At 44.7% G+C, this 18,148-nt stretch overlaps 1 protein-coding gene across 2 annotated transcripts in view; it reads left to right on the top strand.

Moving 5' to 3' along the window:
- The first annotated feature begins 9,034 nt into the window (after positions 1-9,034).
- The window catches only part of c3-3 (complement component C3-3), a 56,289-nt gene continuing 47,175 nt past the window's right edge, over positions 9,035-18,148 (top strand). For both annotated transcript variants that reach the window (XR_005036956.1, XM_021568201.2), the window contains exons 1-2: positions 9,035-9,166; positions 17,761-17,956. Coding sequence is in view for 1 of the 2 variants with exons in the window: in XM_021568201.2 (XP_021423876.2) it covers positions 9,093-9,166; positions 17,761-17,956 (270 nt within the window). In the remaining variant the exon portion in view is untranslated. The remainder of the gene's footprint in view (positions 9,167-17,760; positions 17,957-18,148) is intronic.

Raw genomic sequence — 18,148 nt, 5'->3', positions numbered from 1 at the left:
TCACCGAGATACTTTGGTTCACTGGCAGAGTTTTATTCAACTAGGGTTGAGCCTGACTCCCGTGGTAAAGCTGACTTTGGTCAAGAGTGTCACTACTGTGTCTGTGTACTGTACTGTGTACTCCTGGTCGGGCCAGGTGCGCTGTTTATCTGGACGATGTAGTGATATATGCAGATACTTGGGAGGAACATCTGTCCCGTATTCAAGCCTTGTTCGACCGCCTAGCTGCGGGTCGCCTCACGATCAATCTGGCTGAATGTGAGTTTGCTCAGGCGACCGTTACATACCTTGGAAAGGTGGTTGGGCAGGGTGAAGTGCGTCCTGTTCAGGCTAAGGTGGTAACTATTGATGCTTTTCCACCACCAACTACTAAAAAGGAACTGATGCGTTTCCTGGGAATGATTGGTTATTACCGTAGATTTTGTTGGAACTTCTCTACTGTGGTCGCTCCCTTGACAGTTTTGCTGAAAGTTAAGGCTGTTTACGTATGGTCCTCTCGTTGTCAACAGGCTTTTGAAGTTGCAAAGATGTTGCTTACCTCAACTCTGGTGCTGGCTTCTCCTCGCGTGGATTTGTAATTTACTTTGCAGGTGGATGCTAGTCATGTGGGGGCAGGTGCAGTTTTTCTGCAAGCAGATGTGTCTGGTGTTGAGAGGCCTGTTAGTTTATTTTCCAAAAAGTTTAATCAGTTGAACTACTCGGTCATTGAAAAAGAAGCGCTAGCACTCATATGGGCGCTACAACACTTCGAGGTCTGTCTGGTCGAGATTAGTACCTATTGTAATCTACACTGACCGTAACCTCACCTTTTTGAGGTGCATGATGTTTCCTAATCAGAGGATAATGAGATGGTGGTTATTTTTTACAAGCATTCCATCTCGATGTGCGGCACATCCAGGGTTCTGATAATGTCGTTGCTGACGCGCTCTCTCGTGCGCCCTATTCCTGAATGTCCACGTGAATGACCACTGTTATATTGTGTTTGGTATTGTCCTGTTCTGTCGCTCCTGTCTGTTCCCTTCTGGTCTCGTTTTCTTCTTTCCTCTTAAAAGGTTGCTTCCTGTTCGGAGAGGTTGCTGAGGTCTGGGGAGGACGAGGTTGGCTGGGGCAAGTGGAAGTGTGAAAACGTAACCCCCTCATCAATTTGGGACGCAGAGGCTGGGTCAATTTGTTTGTGTGACTGGTATGGTATTCCGGGGTCCTTGTTGTTCCCTTGTTTTTATGGGGGGGTGTCCCAGGATAAATGTGTCCCAGGATAAATGTGTCCCAGGATAAATGCACCTCTTCCCCATTCATTGAGGAGACTCTCTCCATGCATTCACTGATAGATTTTGGTTGTTGTATTTTTGTTTGTTTGCGTTGGCACCTTTCAACACCCCTCATTATCACATTTATGCATGCAACCACTCACTTACACTACTGATTTACTGACTACACACACCATTGTTAATTGCCCTAGACAGTCGACCATTGGGGTCAGGGCTAATTGGGGAGGCCAACGCTCCACTGGGCATGGTGACGCGGGAGGATCACAAGGAGAAAATCAGTTTTTTCCTTATTGATTCTCCTGCGTTTCCCGTGGTGCTGACTCAATTACTACCCCATCGACGGGGGATTGTGCAATAAATCTCCTGGTAGACGCAGCACTTCCCAGGAGTCACGTGTATTCCCTGTCACAAGAGGAGACGGCGGCTATGGAAAGATATGTCTCCGAATCCCTGGAGCAGGGGTACATTTGGCCCTCCACTTCACCTGCCTCCTCAAGTTTATTTTTTGTGAAGAAGAAGGATGGAGGTCTGCGCCCGTGTATTGACTATCGAGGTATCAACCAGATCACGGTAAGGTACAGTTACCCCCCACCTCTCATAGCCAGTGCGATTGAGTCAATACACGGGGCAAGCTTCTTCACAAAATTGGATCTCAGGAGCGCTTACAACCTGGTGCATATCCGGGAGGGGGACGAGTGGAAGATGGCATTTAGTATCACCTCAGGGCACTATGTGTACCTCGTCATGCCGTACGGGTTGATGAATGCGCCATCAGTCTTCCAGGCCTTTGTAAACGAGACTTTCAGGGACCTGCACGATGACATTCTGATATACTCCGCTACACGTGCCGAGCATGTGTCCCTGGTGCGCAGGGTACTTGGTCGACTATTGGAGCATGACCTGTACTTCAAGAATGAGAAATGCCTGTTTTTCCAACAGTCTGTCTCCTTCCTAGGGTATCACATTTCCACTTCAGGGGTGGAGATGGAGAGTGACCATATTACAGCCGTGCGTAATTGGCCGACTCCCACCACGGTAAAGGAAGTGCAGCGGTTTCTAGGGTTTGCCAACTACTACCGGTCAGGTAGCGGCTCCCTCACTGCTGAAGGGGGGAACGGTGTGTTTGCAGTGGTCCACTGAGGCGGACAGGGCTTTTGGTCAGCTGAGGGCTCTGTTTACCTCGGCTCCCATGCTGGCTCATCCGGATCCCTCTTTGGCGTTCATAGTGGAGGTGGACGCGTCCGAAGCTGGGATAGGAGCGGTGCTCTCTCAGCGCTCGGGTATGCCACCAAAGCTCCGCACCTGTGCCTTCTTTTCGAAGAAGCTCAGCCCGGCGGAGCGAAACTATGACGTGGGGGACCGGGAGTTGTTGGCTGTCGTCAAGGCTTTGAAGACGTGGAGACATTGGCTTGAGGGGGCTAAACACCCTTTTCTCATCTGGATTGACCACTGCAATCTGGAATACATCCGGGCAGCGAGGAGACTGAATCCTCGCCAGGCAAGGTGGGCCATGTTTTCACCCTATCCTACAAACCAGGTTCCCAGAATGCGAAGGCAGAAGCACCTTCCTGGATGTATGACACAGAGGAGCGGCCCATGGATCCCACTCCCATACTCCCGGCCTCTTGCCTGGTGGCACCGGTAGTGTGGGAGCTGGACGCGGACATTGAGCGGGCGTTACATACAGAGCCCACTCCCCTCCAATGTCCAGCTTGGCGTCTGTATGTTCCATCTGCTTTCCACGACCGTTTGATCTATTGGACCCATACGTCACCCTCCTCTGGTCATCCGGGCATCGGTCGGACAGCGCGCTGTCTTTGTGAGACGTACTGGTGGTCCTCTTTAGCTAAGGATGTGAGGGTTTATGTCTCCTCCTGCTTGGTGTGTGCCCAGTGCAAGGCCCCTAGGCACTTGCCCAGAGGGAAGTTTACAACCCTTATCCGTTCCACAATGGCCGTGGTTGCACCTGTCGGTGGATTTCCTAACGGATCTTCCTCCATCACAGGGTAACACCACGATCCGGGTCGTTGTGGATCGGTTTTCTAAGTCCTTTCGTCTCCTCCCTTTGCCCGGTCTCCCTACGGCCCTACAGACTGCGGAGGCCCTGTTTACACACTTCTTCCGGCACTACGGGGTGCCTGAGGACATAGTATCTGATCGAGGTCCCCAGTTCACGTCAAGGGTCTGGAGGGCGTTCAAGGAACGTCTGGGGGTCTCGGGCAGCCTTACCTCGGGTTTTCACCCTGAGAGTAACGGGCAGGTGTAGAGAGTGAACCAGGATTAGGGTAGGTTTCTGCGGTCCTATTGCCAGGACCGGCCGGGGGAATGGGAGGCGTTCGTACCCTGGGCAGAGATGGCCCAGAACTCGTTCCGCCACTCCTCCACTAACCTCGTGAGGCGCCAAAAAACCTGCGCAGATCGCCACCTCAGTGAGGCCCCGATGTTCGCACCAGGGGACCGGGTCTGGCTCTCGACCCGAAACCTGCCCCTCCTCCTGCCCTGCCGGAAGCTGGGCCCACGGTTTGTGGGGCCATTCAAAGTCCTGAGGAGACTGAACGACGTATGTTACAGGTTACAGCTTCGCCCCGATTATCGAATAAACCCCTCGTTCCATGTGTCTCTCCTCAGGCCGGTGGTGGCTGGTCCACTCCAGGAGTCTGAGGGGCGGGAGGTTCCTCCGCCCCTCTGGACATCGAGGGGGCCCCGGCGTCTGCAGGTCGATCCATACTGGATTTGAGGCGTCGGGCGAGGGGCCTTCAGTACCTTGTGGAGTGGGAGGGGTACGGTCTGGAGGAGAGATGCTGGGTGCTGGAGGTGGACATGTTAGACCCATTGATGCTGCGGAAATTTACCCTCTGTTTCCCCCATGTTTGTGGGCGTGATTATTTCTATGTTCAGTTTGGTTAATGATGGCTCTTCTACGGGTACTGTGTTCACCCCTGCGTAATGTTTGCTATTGGTTATTGGTCAAGTGTATTTGTTTATCTTGTGCCTTTTTGAGGAAAGTACATTGCTCACTCATTTTGCTATCCTGCGCCTGACTTCATGCACCAGCTACACTCACCTTCTGACAGTATCGTGTCATTCAACGAGGTTTACCCTCGCTCTTTTGTTTGGGTACAGCCTAGTGTTTTGTATACGTGTTTTGCGTGTATTAAAAACCCCTATTGTGTATTCCTGCACCTGTCTCCAAATCCTTTATACCAGCGTGGCACACGCCATCCAAAATCTGTCTTTGATTTCTGGACAACACCAGTTGTCTTCCAAATTGGTAATACCCTTGATTTCCCTCTCTCAGTAACAATTCAAGATCATGTGAAAAGATTGTCACTCGGTTGTCTTGGATGCTGTGAAGTTGATAAGTGTTGATTACTCAATGACACACCAGAGCTAGTCATGGCATCCTCCAATATCAAAAGATTAATTGTGCCCCTGTTTGGCAGATCATCAATGCGGGTCAGCTTACAAAACAGTGAATCAGACTGACTTTTGAAATGGAATGTCAAGGATGTAAGTAATGTCAAATTGCTGTCTCAGTAAAATGATAAGTTGGTCAATTGAGGCTGGACGTTCTGATAGTATCATCCTTTCAATTCCACCTTCCTACAAGGTCACTGAGTTTGAAGGGAGATGATGCCATACCCATTTCTGCAAAACCAGAGAGAACATAACAATTATGTTAAGAAGACTGATGTCAAGCCTGTAATTTAATAAGTAGTAACGGAATTAATATGCATCTGCTCGAATTAAGCATATCCATAATATGTGAATGTGAAGTTGTTTTGAGTGATGTTGGTGGCCACACACAACAAAAAGTATGGTGCCACCACATGGAGGTGGGCACTAACTAAACCTTAAATTCCATCTAACAGAACGGCATACATAAAGTATAGGTTACACAAAACACATGCACTTTTCTTTAACTAGCTAGATACCTTTACTGTTGGGCAGCAGGTTAGCGGTATCCAGCTACCCTGAACCTCGCATATCACATTTGCATATATCAAACATGCAAACATGCAGTACAGAAAGTTAGCTTTCTACGTACCATTAGAACAAAAACGTCTCCAGTCCCGCGCGTTGTCGTTTGCTAGCAGTGGCAACGTAATCGTAAATGATCTAGTACAATGGAAGTAATCGCGACCCTGCAGCCAAACCCTGAAAATTCTTAGCAGGAAGCAAGTAACGTTAGCTAATGATCCTCTAGCCACTGCATGGCATGACATATCTAGGCTGGGAATTTCACCATGGTAAAGAAAATTCTGTGAATTTCCAAGTAAAAAAAATATTACTTAAATTAGGCTATTTTTTATTGCAAAGTCAGCTGGACGAAAACCTGTAAGTCATATTAGATAAATAAGTTGTAAGTTGAAGACACACAATATTTTAAATTGAAGTTAACACAAAGTTGCTCTAATTTCAACATGCTTTTTTTATTGAAAGTAATGTAATACTGGAATTGTTTTGTACACACCCATTGCAAGTTTTATGTTCACCTGACATGACACTTATAAATCAACAAAGTAGCCTACTTTAATATTTGAGTGCTACATAAGTACTTAAATTTAGCAAGGTAATAATACTTTTATTGCGAAGTCAGCTGAACAAAAATATGTAATTCAAGGTTGACAATTAAAATGTAATTGTAAACACAATATGTTTACCTGATTTGAACACAAAATTACAATGTTAGAAATGCCAACTAAGTATCACATGTATCAAAAGAAAAATATATAATACTTAATAATCAGGTTTTGTTATGTTACAATTACTTTTAAGTTGCATCTACAAGCAAATTAATGTACAAGCTACGTACATTTTGTTACATGCACTTATACAACTAAGCTACTGTCACCATAAAAATAATATGTTACAAGTACTTAAAAGTGTGTAATTGTTTAGGTCAACTTACACATGTAAAGTTCACATGACTTCTCATCAGGTTTTGTGTCAGTACCACTTAAAGTGTTTGAGTGTGTGAAACGTTTGGGAATATTTAAATTCCGTCTACTCAATATATTTGTGCTAGTAAATAATAAGGGTTTACAGTGTATAATGTCACCAAGTCAACTTTCACTTTCCTTTTGTTGGAGACTTTGAGTTGGCTCATTGAACCTCAGAGGCTCATGACTTGGAATACTTGGTGTTGCCATGACAAGCAGTCTGCTGCCTTTTCTATATCCAGAAAAATATGTTTGAGTGTAATTATGGCAGGTACATTGGATTCCCAAAATAATTGAATTGCACAAAAACAGTATTGAGTCCAGATCATAATAACATTAGACCATTCGGAATGTCTCTCATAAAACAGGTGATTAAACGGTAATTGAATGGTATTGTGGCAGCCATATTGGAGTTTCTTTTGCGGGGAGGGCTCTAACGTAATTGCAAGAGTGTGGGCTGAACAAATGAAATCCACAGATGAACCATTGACTGAAAAAAAAGACCGTTTTTAGCGTCTGAGCCCACTTGTTTTCCTTAGAGCCGATTAGATTACAATAGCCACAACATCAAAAACATGTGTAACTGTTTGTATTTTCGTCAGACAGGACCATACAGCAAATTTGACTTGTAAAGTGTTCTATTTATCAGCTTCCAAAACGTAAAACTTACATTCATTATAAATATGAATTGTAGATGTTTATGCCTATTGTATCTCTGTGTTTCCAGGTATGTCCAAGATAAAATAAGATATCTTAATGCTATTTGTGTAAGTAGTGCATACGACTGACAACTTTTATTCCAAATTTGAGCAATATCAGAGCACATGATATTGGGTTGCATGAGTTATGTGCCCCATCACCACTCCAGCCAGGAATTATTCTGCACTTTTTGAGTTTAGGGGCAGGGGGTTGTCACAGTATCTATCAATTTAACCACTTTTGCGTAAAATATTTCTACACAGGTGGCACAGCTGTCAGTTTGTTGGTCCTTAAATGAAATTGGTATATGTTTTTATTTATCACACTTTTCTTTAACCATTTATGTTCTTTAATACAGGGCCGACATACAAGTTCCTTACTTTTTTCCCCTTCTACTTGCCTCTTCCATTCTTGTGGTAATGCTGCAATTAACTGGTTGTAATTTTGGGTAGAGCAGACATTTCCATATGTCTGTGTTAGCTGCATGTGGGACATAACTCCACCAGTCCTATTTATGATATCATTCACAAAAATTATACATTTTTTAAACATTTCTTCGAAAAACACTGTTTTTTTAATCAATAAGTATATTTGAATTGAACCACAATATTTGTTGTATTATTTGTTCTGTCTTTTCAGGTGGATTAAACTGAAATTGCAACCGACTTTCTAAGATTTGTTTAAAAAATAAAGATATTTTGGAGATTATTTCCTTTTCAAACAATTGAAAGTGGGCCGTTGTAATCTGAATAAAGGGTTAAAGGCCCTTCTTGAATATAGGATGAGACATTCGTACCAATTTACTAGAGAACCAGTTTGGATTTAAGTATAACTTTTTTATGACTGATGCCTTTAGTGAGTAGTCTAATGCTTTAATATTTAATAATAATAATAATAATTTCTGCCCTCCGAATTCATATTCGTTATATAAATAGGCCCTTTTAATTTTATCTGGCTTGCCGTTCCAAATAAAATTGAATATTTTATGTTCATATAATTTAAAAAGCAGGTCACTGGGTGTAGGCAAAACCATAAGCAAATAGGTCAACTGTGATATGACTAAAGAGTTAATCAGGGTGATTTTACCACAAATAGACAGGTATTTTCCTTTCCATGGTAGCAAGATCTTATCTATTTTTGCTAACTTTCTATTAAAATTTATTGGAGTGAGAATTTCTTCCTTTTGGGATTTGTATACAGAGTATGTCCACTTCTCCATCAGACCATTTTTTGGTAAACTACATGGTAATGTAAATTTGCATTTTTTAGTGATCCAATACATAATATAGTAAGTACACTTATCATAATTTGGTTTTAATCCAGGGAGAATAGCAAAAGTATCTAGATCCTCTATGAGGTCGTGGAGAGACTCTAATTATGGTTTTAAAAGAAAACATGAATCATCAGCGCACAATGACACCTTAGTTTTTAAACCACGGATTTCTAATCCCTTAATTTTATTGTTTGATCTAATCTTAACAGCTAACATTTCGATGGCAATAAATAGATATGCCGATAGATTGTATTGGGTAGGGTTATCTGAAAAAGATTGGGGGCATTGCCACTTGTCCATTACATAACAAACACTGTTTGCAGAGAGAGAGAAAAACTGCCAGGAAATGTCGTTGAAATTATCAATCAGTAACCCACACACACATCAGCTAAATCATAAAAAATGTACCAGTTATTGGTGGGCAAGAATAATGGCTCAAACATCTATTTGGTCAAAGTTAAGTAGAAACAGAAATGTTGCATCTATCAGAAACCTACTTAGCCTATTGTTTTTCATTAGAGTCTCTCAGTTGAACTCCTTCACACATTCATTTAATTTATCTAGCCACAGGTTTCCCAAGGTCTCGTTTTTTTAAGATACCCACATGCCATCTTAAGCACTGACATGCATAGGTATAGACTTAACAGCTATAAATATAGAATTACACACAGTTAAGATGAGTCTCATTAATTAGGTGGCAGAAGTAGGATTTAAGGGGAGTCTTGTATCTCGCTGTCCTGGGAATTCCCAATTCTGCTAAGAACAAATAGAGGGAGGGAGGGTGAGCGTGTTGTCTGTCTGGCACCCGTCCCAATGTGGAGGGTCAAGAACAGTTACGGTCAGGAAAATGCAACGATAAAAGCTTGAGCCTGGGTGAAGCAATTTAATTTGGATTTGAATCAGACTCACATGATGCGGGTGGAACTGATGTTGCTGGCGGCTGTGGCTCTGTCTCTCCCTATGCTCTCCAATGGTGAAGTGCTGTGAGTACATCATAAATAAGATAGTTTAACGTGGTACATTTGGTCCCACAATTGTAAAAGCAATACATCAGCCATCATTCCAAGAATTGTCATGGTAAACGTATCATAGAAACATTGATAAGTAGTACTTCTAAAAATGGTAGTAGTAATAGCTAGGTTTCCATCCAATTGGCGACATTGCGGATTTGTTGCGGATAAAATTGACTAGTTGTGGATAAATATCTGCGTGTAATGACGTAGTGCATTACAATTACGATAATAATAACAACAATAATGACGTAGTGCATTACACACAGAGGTTCAATGTGTTTCTATCGCATTTTCAATTTGCGTTAAATAGCAAATGTGCCTACCCTGGTTTTGGCAAATGCGCTCTAGCCAACCGCTCGCAGATACAGTGCGGGTAGGCTAGTCTAGTTGATGAGATTATTATGGATAAGAGCGAGAGAGAATATTTGTATTTGTCAAACGGCAGTCAAGCATCGATCATCATATCACCAGAATAAGACCCTCAATATTTATTGGAAAGAAGCATCAAGATCACTGTGCACTTTTAACCACCCTGTGAAGTTTATCATATCTTCATAATTGAATCTGTAGCCTAATAAACCGAATGGTTTACCAGATCGTAGTGGGAGGACCACACACCATTTCACCGCGTGACTCACAAATGTAGCTCGATATGATGGTTATTATATCAATATTTGTGCATAAAGGACTTTCCACAGCAATTTCTCGCATAATTAATTTTACAGACACAAAAAGATGACATGTCAAACAAACAAATTATCTGTCTGCATTTATAAAATTGTACCGAAATGTATAGTTTCCAACACAACTGTCGTGATTTTTTTTTTTTTTTAGACGATGATTTTTACACTGTGGATGATACGTGGCTAGCGCCATACAATTTATTGTTTACCATTTGTAATCTGTGGTTTGATTCTCTTTAAACAACCTCAACAAACATCAGCTTACTTTAGCCACCGTCTCGACCTCTGCTGTCTCCACCTCTGAATGCTCGGCTATGAAAAGCCAACTGACATTTAGAATACTAGGGGGTAACTAGCCCCTCCTAAGAAAAATGTCTAATTGTTGACAACAAAAAAGCTACCTTTGGAAAAAAATTGAAGGTCATGCTTAGGCGAATAAACTATAAAGGGAAATACATGGGTACAGTTTACATTTAAACTCCATTTAATACGTTTTATTTGGAAATTATTTAGTAAGTAATAATTAAAAGCTACGTCTAATTTTAATTATTTACATAAAATATGTGGGGCGGGGGGAATGGTGTTGCACATGTCACTATTAATATCCACAGTATGAGGAGTTTTATTGTAAAGTGACTTTTTAATTCACCTGCACATGAATTTACTTTGTTCTTTCTTTGTTGTTTCTTTTCCATACAATCCATTATTGTCACGTTCGATGTATGGAGGAGACCAAGGCGCAGCGTAAGATAAATACATACTTCTTTAATGAAGATGAAGACACACTTACAAAACAATAAACCGAACGTGATGCTATATAATATAAGTGCAGACACAAGTAACTAATACATAGGCAATAACCCACGATATACACAAGTGCCTAAATATGGTTCCCAATCAAAGACAACGATAAACAGCTGCCTCTAATTGAGAACCAATCTAGTCAACCATAGACATACATAACACCTAGATTTGTTAACACCCATAGACATACAAAACCCCTAGACAGGTCCAAAAACACATACATCACCCATGTCACACCCTGACCTAACCAAAATAATAAAGAGAACAAAGAATACTAAGGTCAGGGCCGGCACCCCCAGAAGGTGCGGCCGCACACTCCCGGCCGCACACCTAAGCGTATTTTATTTATTTATTTATTTCACCTTTATTTAACCAGGTGGGCTAGTTGAGAACAATTTCTCATTTGCAACTGCGACCTGGCCAAGATAAAGCGTAGCAATTCGACACATACAACACAGAGTTACACATGGAATAAACAAAATATACAGTCAATAATACAGTAGAACAAAATAAAACAAAAAGTCTATATACAGTGAGTGCAAATGAGGTAAGTTAAGGAAATAAATAGGCCATGGTGGCGAAGTAATTACAATACAGCAATTAAACACTGGATTGGTAGATCGGCAGAAGATGAATGTGCAGGTAGAGGTACTGGGGTGCAAAGGAGCAAAATAAATAAATAAATACCAGTATGGGGATGAGGTAGGTAGATAGATGGGCTGTTTACAGATAGACTAAGTACAGGTGCAGTGCTCTGTAAACTGCTCTGACAGCTGGTGCTTAAAGCTAGTGAGGGAGATGTGAGTCTCTAGCTTCAGAGATTTTTGCAATTCGTTCCAGTCATGGGCAGCAGAGAACTGGAAGGAAAGACGACCAAAGGAGGAATTGGCTTTGGGGGTGACCAGTGAGATATACCTGCTGGAGCGCGTGCTACGAGTGGGTGCTGCTATGGTGACCAGTGAGCTGAGATAAGGCGGGGCTTTACCTAGCAGAGACTTGTAGATAACCTGTAGCCAGTGGGTTTGGTGACGAGTATGAAGCGAGGGCCAACCAACGAGAGCGTACAGGTCGCAATGGTGGGTAGTGTATGGGGCTTTGGTGACAAAACGGATGGCACTGTGATAGACTGCATCCAGTTTGTTGAGTAGAGTGTTGGAGGCTATTTTATAGATGACATCACCGAAGTCGAGGATCGGTGGGATGGTCAGTTTTACGAGGGTATGTTTGGCAGCATGAGTGAAGGATGCTTTGTTGCGATATAGGAAGCCGATTCTAGATTTAATTTGGGATTGGAGATGCTTAATGTGAGTCTGGAAGAAGAGTTTACAGTCTAACCAGACACCCAGGTATTTGTAGTTGTCCACGTATTCTAAGTCAGAGCCGTCCAGAGTAGTGATGCTGGACGGGCGAGCAGGTGCGGGCAGCGATCGATTGAAAAGCATGCATTTAGTTTTACATGCGTTTAAGAGCAGTTGGAGGCCACGGAAGGAGAGTTGTATGGCATTGAAGCTCGTCTGGAGGTTAGTTAACACAGTGTCCAAGGAGGGGCCAGAAGTATACAGAATGGTGTCGTCTGCGTAGAGGTGGATCAGAGAATCACCAGCAGCAAGAGCAACATCATAGATGTTAGAAAAGAGAGTCGGCCCGAGAATTGAACCCTGTGGCACACCCATAGAGACTGTCAGAGGTCCAGAGAACAGGCCCTCCGATTTGACACACTATCAGAGAAGTAGTTGGTAAACCAGGTGAGGCAATCATTTGAGAAACCAAGGCTGTCGAGTCTGCCAATAAGAATGTTGTGATTGACAGAGTCGAAAGCCTTGGCCAGGTCGATGAATATGGCTGCACAGTAATGTCTCTTATCGATGGCGGTTATGATGTCGTTTAGAAACTTGAGCGTGGCTGAGGTGCACCCATGACCAGCTCTGAAACCAGACTGCATAGCGGAGAAGGTATGGTGGGATTCGAAATGGTCAGTAATCTGTTTGTTAACTTGGCTTTCGAAGACCTTAGAAAGACAGGATAGGATAGATATAGGTCTGTAGCAGTTTGGGTCTAGAGTGTCACCCCCTTTGAAGAGGGGGATGACCGCGGCAGCTCTGTCTCTCCCTATGCAACAATTTCGGCAGATCATTTTAGAAAGAGAGGGTCCAGATTGTCTAGCCCGGCTGATTTGTAGGGGTCCAGATTTTGCAGCTCTTTCAGAACATCGGCTATCTGGATTTGGGTAAAGGATAAATGGTGGGGGCTTTGGCGGGTTGCTGTGGAGGGTGCTGGGCAGTTGACCGGGGTAGGGGTAGCCATGTGGAAAGCATGGCCAGCCGTAGAGAAATGCTTATTGAAATTCTCAATTATAGTGGATTTATCGGTGGTGACAATGTTTCCTAGCCTCAGAGCAGTGGGCAGCTGGGAGGAGGTGCTCTTATTCTCCATGGACTTTACAGCGTCCCAGAACTTTTTTGAGTTAGTACTACAGGATGCAAATTTCTGTTTGAAAAAGCTTGCCTTAGCTTTTCTAACTGCATGTGTATATTTGTTCCTAACTTCCCTGAAAAGTTGTATATCACGGTGGCTATTCGATGCTAATGCAGAACGCCACAGGATGTTTTTATGCTGGTCAAGGGCAGACAGGTCTGGTGTGAACCAAGGACTATATCTATTCCTAGTTCTAAATTTTTTGAGAGGAGCATGCTTATTTAAGATGGTGAGGAAGGCACTTTTAAAGAATAGCCAGGCATCATCTACTGACGGGATGAGGTCAATGTCATTCCAGGATACCCCGGCCAGGTCAATTAGAAAGGCCTACTTGCAGAAGTGTTTCAGGGAGCGTTTGACAGTGATGAGGGGTGGTCGTTTGGTCGCAGACCCATTACAGATGCAGGCAATGAGGCAGTGATCGCTGAAATCTTGATTGAAAACAGCAGAGGTGTATTTGGAGGGCGAATTAGTTAGGATGACATCTATGAGAGGGTCTGGGTGGGCATAACGCCGAGGTGGCAGTTCTGGCTCGGGACGTGGACCCCGCTCCACTTCTGACTCGTCACACTTACTTAATGTCTCTGGAGCGGGAACCCTCACCGCCGACCCCGGACTAGAGGACGCCACTGGACTGATGGACGAGTCTGGAGTGAGTGGCGGATCCGGACTGGAGGGAGACTCTGGCGGATTCGGACTGGAGGGAGACTCTGGCGGATTCGGACTGGAGGGAGACTCTGGCGGATCCGGACTGCGACCCGTCGTGGTATGTTCCGGACTGCGACCCGTCGTGGTAGGTTCCGGACTGCGACCTGTCGTGGTAGGTTCCGGACTGCGACCCGTCGTGGTAGGTTCAGGACTGCAACCCATCGTGGTAGGTTCCGGACTGCGACCCGTCGTAGGGGGTTCTGGTCTGCGGCCCGTCGTAGGGGGTTCCGGTCTGCGGCCCGTCGCCGGACGCTCTGGACTGGGTGCTGTCGCCGGACGCTCTGGACTGGGTACTGTCGCCGGACGCTCTGGACTGGCGAGGCGCACTGTAGGCCTGGTGCGTGGTGCCGGCACTGGTGGTACCGGGCTGGGGACACGCACCTCATGACGAGTGCGGGGAGGAGGAACAGGGCGTACTGGACTGCCGAGGCGCACTATAGGCCTGGTGCATGGTGCCCGCACTGGTGGTACCGGGCTGGGGACACGCACCTCAGGGCGAGTGCGAGGAGCAGGGAGTACTGGACCCTGGAGACGCACTGGAGGCCTGGTATGTGGTACCGGCATTGGTGGTACCGGGCTGAGGACACGCACCTCGGGGCGAGTGCGTGGAGCAGGGACAGGACGTACTGGGGTGTGGAGGCGCACTGGAGGTCTGGAGTGTAGAGCTGACACAACCCGTCCTGGCTGAATGGTTATACTTGCCCTGCAAATGCAGGGCGCTGGCACAGGACGCACAGGGCTGTGTAGACTCACAGTACACAGAGCCGGCGCAGGATATCCTGGTCCATGGAGGTATACTGGAGACCAGGAGCGCTGCGCCGGCACCCTCCTTCCTGGCTGGATGCCCATTCTAGCCCGGCCAATGCGAGGAGCTGGAATAGAGCGCACCGGGCTAGAAATGCGCACTGGAGACACACGGTGCCTGACCAGTAACACGCTCCCAACGGTAAGCACGAGGAGTTGGCTCAGGTCTCCTACATGACTCAACCAATCTCCCCGTGTGCCTCCCCCCAAAAAATGATTGGGGCTGCCTTTCGGGCTTCCGTGCTAGTCGTGTCTTCATATATCGTCGCCGTTCCTCCTGTGCTCTCTCCACCTGCTTCCATGGCAGGGTCTTGTCCCCTGCCATTACCTCCTCCCAGGTCCACGATGTCCTCCACTCCTCTTTCTCCCAAGTCCATGATGTCCACTCCTCTTTTTCACGCTGCTTGGTCCTTATATGGTGGGTTATTCTGTCACGTTCGATGTATGGAGGAGACCAAGGCGCAGAGTAAGATGAATACATACTTCTTTAATGAAGACAAAGAAACACTAAACAAACTTACAAAACAATAAACCGAACGCGACGATATATAATACACTGCTCAAAAAAATAAAAGGAACACTAAAATAACACATCCTAGATCTGAATGAATGAAATATTCTTATTAAATACGTTTTTCTTTACATAGTTTCTTTACATAGTTGAATGTGCTGACAACAAAATCACACAAAAATGAAAATGGAAATCAAATTTATCAACCCATGGAGGTCTGGATTTGGAGTCACACTCAAAATTAAAGTGGAAAACCACACTACAGGCTGATCCAACTTTGATGTAATGTCCTTAAAACAAGTCAAAATGAGGCTCAGTAGTGTGTGTGGCCTCCACGTGCCTGTATGACCTCCCTACAACGCCTGGGCATGCTCCTGATGAGGTGGCGGATGGTCTCCTGAGGGATCTCCTCCCAGACCTGGACTAAAGCATCCGCCAACTCCTGGACAGTCTGTGGTGCGTTGGTGGATGGAGCGAGACATGATGTCCCAGATGTACTCAATTGGATTCAGGTCTGGGGAACAGGCGGGCCAGTCCATAGCATCAATGCCTTCCTCTTGCAGGAACTGCTGACACACTCCAGCCACATGAGGTCTAGCATTGTCTTGCATTAGGAGGCACCCAGGGCCAACCGCACCAGCATATGGTCTCTCAAGGGGTCTGAGGATCTCATCTCGGTACCTAATGGCAGTCAGGCTACCTCTGGCGAGCACATGGAGGGCTGTGCGGCCCCCCAAAGAAATGCCACCCCACACCATGACTGACCCACCGCCAAACCGGTCATGCTGGAGGATGTTGCAGGCAGCAGAACGTTCTCCACGGCGTCTCCAGACTCTGTCACGTCTGTCACATGTGCTCAGTGTGAACCTGCTTTCATCTGTGAAGGGCACAGGGCGCCAGTGGCGAATTTGCCAATCTTGGTGTTCTCTGGCAAATGCCAAACGTCCTGCACAGTGTTGGGCTGTAAGCACAACCCCCACCTGTGGATGTCGGGCCCTCATACCACCCTCATGGAGTCTGTTTCTGACCGTTTGAGCAGACACATGCACATTTGTGGCCTGCTGGAGGTCATTTTGCAGGGCTCTGGCAGTGCTCCTCCTGCTCCTCCTTGCACAAAGGCGGAGGTAGCGGTCCTGCTGCTGGGTTGCTGCCCTTCTACGGCCTCCTCCACGTCTCCTGATGTACTGGCCTGTCTCCTGGTAGCGCCTCCATGCTCTGGACACTACGCTGAAAGACACAGCAAACCTTCTTGCCACAGCTCGCATTGATGTGCCATCCTGGATGAGCTGCACTACCTGAGCCACTTGTGTGGGCTGTAGACTCCATCTCATGCTACCACTAGAGTGAAAGCACCGCCAGCATTCAAAAGTGACCAAAACATCAGCCAGGAAGCATAGGAACTGAGAAGTGGTCACCCCCTGCAGAACCACTCCATAATTGGGGGTGTCTTGCTAATTGCCTATAATTGCCACCTGTGATTGACTTGGAGTTACATTGTGTTGTTTAAGTGTTCCCTTTATTTTTTTGAGCAGTGTATAAGTGCAGACACAAGCAACTACTACATAGACAATAACACACAAAATACCCAAGGAATATGGCTGCCTAAATATGGTTCCCAATCAGAGAAAACGATAAACAGCTGCCTCTAATTAAGAACCAATCTAGGCAACCATAGACATACATAACACCTAGATTTGTTAACACCCATAGACATACAAAACCCCTAGACAGGAACAAAAACACATACATCACCCATGTCACACCCTGACCTAACCAAAATAATAAAGAAAACAAAGAATACTAAGGTCAGGGTGTGACAATTATGTACAATTGCACTGAATATTATTTGAATAATGCAAGATTTTAAATCCCAGCAGTCAATAAAATTACATTTAGGAGCAAAAGGTTTTCAATAGTTATTTTTTATTAATAAAAATATATATATATATAAATTGGAATAGGAATATAACTAATAACATTAAATAACATTGGAATATAACATTTAATAACAATAACTTAACTAATTAACAAATCCATTCAGTGTAACATAGATATCTTATGCTCTGTTATTGCACAATTCTAATTTGTACATAAGCCTACTAGAACCTTGTTCAGGGGTAATACATTTCTAACACACAATGATGGTCTCTGCAGTTTACAGCATTTTTTTATACTTTATGAATGGCATGAGAAATGGGAACTAAAAAGGATTATTATGCAGCTCCAAACACAGCATGTTTCTGCAGACAGATGACCAATAAACACATATGCAGACAGATGCAAGTACACACACACTGATCAGATGTCAGTCATTCCATAACAAAAAGGTGTAGGCCGGGATTGAGTGCACTAGACAGTCACCAATATGCCTTTAAAAGGCATTTTCCCCAACATTCACTGAGATCACATTCATGGTAAATGCTGCTCATGTCAGCTCAACTGTAAATTACCTTTAAAGTCTGTTATTGTGTGCTGTGCTATGATGTGCCTTGAATTAAATCCCGGCCTTAGTCAAGTACAAATCAATCTTCCACCCTCCATATTTTTCATCTTCCTTTCTCCTCTCTTAACTACTGCAGGTATGTCATGTCTGCTCCCAACCCTCTACGGGTGGGTAGCATGGAGAGGGTCTTTGTTGAAGCTCAAGATTACTCAGGGGATGATTTCAATGTCAAAATCACGGTGAAGAACTTCCCTGCAAAAGATCAAGAGCTCCCATCTACAAGTGTGTCCCTGAATTTAGTTAACAAATACCAGGCACTTATTGACGTTACCGTAAGTCTTTATATATGTTTCCTTACAGAAATGACATGTACAGTGGCTTCAGAAAGTATTCACACCCCTTGCCCTTTTCCACATTTTGTTGTGCTACAGAGTGAATTAAAATTGATAATATTTTGATTTGTCACTGGCCTACACACAATACCCCATAATGTCAAAGTGTATTTTTTATTTTTTATTTGACAA

The sequence above is a fragment of the Oncorhynchus mykiss genome, chromosome 17 (assembly GCF_013265735.2).
Source record: "Oncorhynchus mykiss isolate Arlee chromosome 17, USDA_OmykA_1.1, whole genome shotgun sequence".
Classification (NCBI taxonomy): domain Eukaryota; kingdom Metazoa; phylum Chordata; class Actinopteri; order Salmoniformes; family Salmonidae; genus Oncorhynchus; species Oncorhynchus mykiss.
The sequence above is the reverse complement of the archived record's forward strand: the minus strand, read 5'-3'. Positions and strand labels throughout refer to the sequence as shown.